The sequence below is a fragment of the Babylonia areolata genome, chromosome 19, assembly GCF_041734735.1.
Source record: "Babylonia areolata isolate BAREFJ2019XMU chromosome 19, ASM4173473v1, whole genome shotgun sequence".
Classification (NCBI taxonomy): domain Eukaryota; kingdom Metazoa; phylum Mollusca; class Gastropoda; order Neogastropoda; family Buccinidae; genus Babylonia; species Babylonia areolata.
The window spans coordinates 6117252-6123832 of record NC_134894.1 but is presented as its reverse complement, the minus strand read 5'-3'; the positions used below and the strand labels follow the sequence as shown (position 1 = coordinate 6123832).

The following is a 6581-nucleotide window of genomic DNA, read 5'->3' as shown; positions in this document are numbered from 1 at the left end:
TCTGTCTGCCCGTTTCAGTCCCAAATCTTTCTCTTTCTCTCTCTTTCTCTCTGTCTGTATCAGCCTCCCTTTTTGTCTCTGTCTGTCTGTCTGTCTCTCTGAAACGCTTCTCACCTTCTTCTAGGACACACACACACACACACACACACACACACACACACACACACACACACACACACACACACACACACACACACACACACACACGATCGCACCACAAGCATCCACAATCACAATATAAAAAAAAAAAACCCAACAAACACGCTGTCTGCTGATATATTTTCTTTATTGTCATTCTAGTAAAATAGCAATGATACCAAGATGCCTACAGATTATTGAACTAGGGTCTCAAAGGGAAACGAGGGACACGACGAAATGAAAAGCAGAATAACGTACACATTAGTTTGCTGTAAGTCACAATAAAAGAAGAAAAAAAGAAAAGAAAAGAAAGAAACGAGAACATTAACTGAGAACAAAAGCTACTGCAGAAGAGAAGGGCGAATGTCAAAGAATACGGTGATTATTGTTCATAGTGTGACAGAGAATAAGATAAAGCCCTCTGATAAAAGATAAATGTGTGTGTGTGTGTGTGTGTGTGTGTGTGTGTGTGTGTGTGTGTGTGCGTGTGTGTGAAGAGAGAGAGATAGAGAAAAAATAGAGACACAGACATAGACAGACAAAACAGACAGAAAGAAGAAAAATTATACAGATAAACGACGTGTTAAGGCCATCGCCTGAAAAAAACAACAACAACAACAACAACAAAACAAAACAAAGCAGAGATAAACAAAGCAGAGACAAAAACAAAACAAAGCAGCTCGGATCATTTTTTCAATTCCTCAAGGGGTTTGGAGAAGAGGGCCCAGAGGAGTGTGTGTGGTGTTGAGGGTGCAGGGAGGGACACTCCCTCTGGACTGGACTGTTGTTAGCCTTCGTGGGGGGGTGGGGGGGGGGGGGGGGGGGGCGGGAGGGGGGGGGGTGAGACTCTTCTCAAGGGCACGCGGCCTCGCAGTTCTCCTTCTTCTCAAAGTTGTTGGCGTTGCCGAGACACCCCCCGTAGGTGAACATCTGGCAGGTGCCCGATTTGGTGTCGTAGAAATACCTGGGGATCATGGCTCTGCAAGGGCCCGTCTCACTGGGCAAGCTGCAGATGGATTCTGCCCAACAAGCCGAAGAAGAAGAAAGAAGAAGAAAGAATGTAGAATTAGTGAACTTGGTTTATTTACTTATGAGGCGCGTGAAAACTTTTTTTTTTCCACACATAGGTTGTGTGTTCATAGCGCCACCCACCCACCCACACACACACAGTAACTAGAAAAAAACAATCAAATGTCTTTGATCGTACAGCAGACAAGACACGCACGCACGCACGCACGCACGCACACACACACACACACACACACACACACACACACACAGACAAAGACACGCACACGCACACACATACATTCACACAGAGAAATCTGTTGTGATAAAAGAAACACAAATACAAATGCATATTATAAAGCGTAATACATATATATATATATATATATATATATATATATATATATATATATATATATATATATGTGTGTGTGTGTGTGTGTGTGTGTGTGTGTGTGTGTGTGTGTAAGAAGAAAGTGTGAGTGTATACCTGCTGTAGTGATAGCCACCATGCCAGTGAGCAGCAGAAACACGAGAACTGAGGAGCGAAGGCCTTCCATGGTACACAGCGTTGATACCTGTTGTGAGAGGACAGAGATTGTGTAGCACGCATGACTGGTGTTAGAGAGAGAGACGAATTGATAGAAGAGACAAGACAAGACAAGACAAGACAAAATCTTTATTAACGAGGGTAATAGATAAGCAAGTAACATGCTTTTTTTACATCCAGCCCTCGCCCTAAAGAGGGAATAAAGCTAAAAAAGCGAAAATGAGCACAAAATCAAAACACAATCAAAATATACCATTATTTCACAATTCAAAGAGAGAGAGAGAGAGAGTAGAGAGAGAGAGAGAGAGAGAGACAAGGGGGGGGAGGAAGGAAGAGAAATTCGATTGGAAAGACGGGGGAGGGGGGGGAGGGGAAGGATGTGAGCGGACGAGAGAGAGAGAGAGAGAGAGAGAGAGAGAGAGGGGGGGGGGTGGCAAGGGGGAGGGAGACTTGAATGTTTACGACTCGAATATTTTATTTGGGATTTAGGGGTAAGCTGCAAGCTTCTTGTCAACATGGCCTCACAAAAAAAATCATTGAAAACCACACGCACACACACACACACACACACACACACACACACACACACACACACACATAGAGGGAGAGAGAGAGAGATGCGTTCCACCTTGAAGGTTAAGGTTGTTGCAATCGACATAAGTATGTGAACTGAGATGAGAAGACAAGCCAAAGTTCCGTGTGCAACACACACTTAGTACACGTAAAAGAACTACGGCAACAAACGGTTGTCCTTGGCAACATTCTGCAGAAAATCCACTCGCGGACAGGGAGAAAGAAAAAATGAAGGTGACACTGCTCTATTGCAAGGCACTCTTCCCCAGTCGAGCAGCAAAAAACAGATTTTTAAAAAAAAGAAAAAAAAGAAGAGAAAATAGTTGTGACAAAAAGTATCAAAACACAGCACAGCACTGCACAACACAGCACAGCACAGCACAATATAGCACAGCACAGCACAATATAGCACAGCACAGCACAGCACAATATAGCACAGCACAGCACAATATAGCACAGCACAACACTTTACAGCATTGCACAGCACAACACAATAGGACAGCACAACAATTAAACACACTTGAAAACCTTGTTCTGCGTCTGTCTTCTGTACACTCCACCAGCCGACCGCACACTGGGCAGCCCTAGTTTAATATACACGAGACACAAGTTGACGTCTTAGTTAACTCACTCAGTACGGCCAGTCCTCTCTTCTCCTCTACACAGACCCCTCGGATGTCCAGTGGGTGTCTGAACGACCCAACCTTTAGCTTCCGTCGTCAGAATTGTGGTATTCTTTGTCAACATTCACTTCTTCAGTATAAGAGCCTTCCGCTTGCAATATTTTGAGGACGGTAACTGGGGTGAAACGCTGTTAACGTCGTCTCTTTCGCCGGTCGTATGGAAAGAGTTAAACGGAGACACTGATAAGAACATGCAATGTCAATGTCAATTGCTCTCCACCTGGCTTTTTCACATTCTTGTGTTGTTGTTTCATATCCGCACGTTTCTCCCCTTATCCCGAATGTTCGAAATCTTGCAAATGTGTCTTGTTCGAAGTTATAAATATTGCACAAGAACAATGGTTGGATAAAGATCACTTCCCCAAAGGGTGACTTATATATTATGGAAAGTGTTCCAGTTTCTGGGTGGAAAGTAGCTTTTTGTGTAAGAAGTGTGTGCTCCACTTGATTGTATAAAGTATCATTGCATTGTTTCTATATAGCTAGCTTTGAAATATCGCTCTCTTTAGTTTGGTTTATTTTACTTTTGGTTACATATTGTTCTAAGATAAAACAAGATGAGAATAACGTTATCATCTCATGAAGAGAAATTACATCAGGTACGGCAAAACAGACACAGACAAATACTCAACATAAAAATATTAAACACGACTGAATTTAAAAAACAAGCAATAAATATATAAGACATTAGTGTAACAGTACTGCATGAATTCATCTAAAATGTTGTGATCAATCAGTATTGTTAACATGAAGAGAAACACCATTGCACGTATTACATTGCACATTAATTCTGCGCAATGTCAAATTTTTAGCTTGATGCTATTTAGAATAGCTTTTTTTTTTTATATAGAACCAAACAAAATACAAACTGTTATGTACGCACTTTGCATACAGTACTTACTACTTCTGCACAAACACATGCACTATATCGTGCATGAGATAGAAAAGAAAGAAGTAAAAAGCAACAGCAACAGCAACAGCAACAACTACAACAACAACAAACAAAAGAAAACAGATAAACTGACGGCTGTCTTACCAGAGAGTATTGTCGAAGGTTCTGGATGAGAAGTGTTTAGTGTGTTGATATGAAGGCTACTTCACCAGATCCTCATCTGTCTCGTTGGCTGTGCTGCCTGCTGCTTAAGTACCTTTTGCTACCACACACACACACACACATACACACACACACACACACGTGTTCTTTACCCCCTACCCCCTCCACCACCTCACACACACACACACACACACACACACACACACACACACACACACACACACACACACATACACCCAAAAAAACCCACCACCACCACCAGCAACAACACACACACACACACACACACACACACACACACACACACACACACACACAAATATACAAATACTGTGGTGTATATATATATATATATATATATATATATATATATATATATATATATATATATATATATACGCGCAAACACACACACACACACACACACACACACACACACACGCACGCACGCACGCACGCACGCACGCAGTTGCGCACGCGCGCACACACAACCACACACATGTGCGTGCACACACAACCACAAAAACACACGTGCGCACGCGCGCGTATGCACACACACACACACACACACACACACACACACACACACACACACACACACACACACACAAGCGCGCGGAGGTCGCACGCACGCACGCACACTGAGTCGCAAAAAAAAAAAAAAATTACATAAAACAACATTACATAAAGAAACAGGATGTTATGGTTGCTGACAAAGACAAACATTTAAGAGACCAGCCCCCACCCCCCCACCCCCCTCCGACCCTTCCCCCCCCCCCCCACACACACACACACACACCCTCCCGTGGCCCCCCCCCCCCCCCCCTTTCCCCACGTCCCTCTTATTGGTTTTTTGTCCACGAAACTAAATCATCATACTCGGATTTCATTGGCTGAGTCATACTCACGCGCGTGATAGGCACGTTCCAACGACGGTAAATCCCGAAATAAGCTGCAGCTGTCACAGATAGGCAACGTCACAAGTAGACACTTCAGCTGTTTCAGCCAACGTGCTGTTTGGCCGTATCCCTCTCACTTCTGAAGAGCTGTGTCCTTGATATGGAACAGGATTTTGTTGTTGTTGTTGTTTTTTTTACACCTCCCATGCCCTCCTTCCTCCCTCCCTCATCCAATACCCTCCATCAGATCTTCAGTGGTGGTCTGGGTGTTAGTCCTTCGGATGAGGTGATAAACCGAGGTCCTGTGTGCAGCACGCAACTGTGCATTGTCCTTGCGCATGGAGCTTCAAGAATATGCGCTGTGGCAAGATGTCTTAATAGACAAATGAATAGATAAATAAAGAAATGAATGAATAAATAGATAAATAAATGAATAAATAATAGATAAATAAGTGAATGAATGAGTAAATAAATAAATAATTAATATGAAATTTTATTGAAAAATCCAGTTTGACAGTAAATACACTTGGAAACATAAAAAAAAAATAATAATAATAATTGGCGCTTCACTTCAACGATGTGCTTTTCCTTGGAACAGCAGCCCGCGTTGATACTGAAAAATGTATTGTGACAAAAAAAATGATACAACTCAGTTCAGTTCAGTTCTGTTGAGCATTTGACGAAGCGCGGTAATCCTCATTTTCTCATGTGCAGAACTCGTATTATAGTAGTTTCATTTTTTTCTGGTGCAGAGAGGTTTATAAAGCGGAAAGTTCACTCAGATTTCATTTCTTTTTTTGTTGTTGTGGATCTACAATAAATAAATGATAAGTGAAAATTATATTTACCTGTGCCGTCCTAATTGTTATTGGTGGGGGTTTTTTGTTTTTGTTTTTTTGTTTGTTTGTTTGTTTTTTGTTTTTTCTCCTGATATGAGTTTCTGACATAGGAATGGAAAAGAAAAAGCTTTTCTTTATCATAGGTCGAGTTGAGAAACTTGGATGATCAGGCGACAAAAGTTCGCGCGTCTTTATGATATTCCAATGTCGACTGCTGAACATAAATAATGGACTGAATATTGTGGTATCTTCATCTGAATTCCAACACAGAGAAGTCAAAGGTCATGGTCAACAGCACAACTAACATCAGTGCCAACATAACCATGAATGGTGAGCCCTTGGAAGAAGTGACCAGCTTCAAGTACCTGGGATCAACCCTGTCCAAAGACGGCACCTGCACAGTAGAAATCCGAAATAGGATTAATTCTGCAACGGCAGCGATGGCCAGACTGAACAGGGTATGGAAGAGCAACATCAGATTCCACACAAAATTCCTGCTCTACAAGTCACTAGTGGTCTCCATCCTCTTATATGGATGTGAGACATGGACACTGAGGGCAGAAACAGAAAGAAGAATCCAAGCATTCGAAACCAAGTGCTTGAGGAGATTACTACACATCTACAAGGAGCACAAGACCAATGACAATGTGCGGAACCTGGTCAGCAACCTTGTTGGGCCACAAGAACCACTGCTGGCGACTGTCAAACGACGGAAGATGGCATGGTTTGGTCACGTCATACGACATAACATCCTCTCCAAAACCATCCTGCAAGGGACTGTAGAGGGAGGGCGCAGACGGGGGCGGCAGAGAAAGAGCTGGTCTTGACAACGTCAAG

General features: G+C 42.6%; 1 protein-coding gene across 3 annotated transcripts; it reads right to left on the bottom strand.

Moving 5' to 3' along the window:
* Positions 1-267: 267 nt before the first annotated feature.
* Positions 268-4121, bottom strand: LOC143293410 (PI-actitoxin-Afv2b-like). 3 transcript variants are annotated; one of them, XM_076604252.1, is made up of 4 exons: positions 3989-4079; positions 2790-2853; positions 1637-1724; positions 268-1157 (listed from the first exon to the last, which is right to left on the bottom strand). In XM_076604252.1, exons 3-4 carry the CDS (start codon positions 1704-1706, stop codon positions 991-993), a joined length of 237 nt encoding a protein of 78 aa, XP_076460367.1. In that variant the 5' UTR covers positions 1707-1724; positions 2790-2853; positions 3989-4079; the 3' UTR covers positions 268-990. The 3 variants fall into 3 exon arrangements, with proteins under 3 accessions (XP_076460367.1, XP_076460368.1, XP_076460366.1); XM_076604253.1 differs by having other exon boundaries at positions 2798-2853; positions 3989-4051; XM_076604251.1 differs by lacking the exon at positions 2790-2853 and having other exon boundaries at positions 3989-4121.
* Between the last annotated feature and the right edge of the window lie 2460 nt (positions 4122-6581).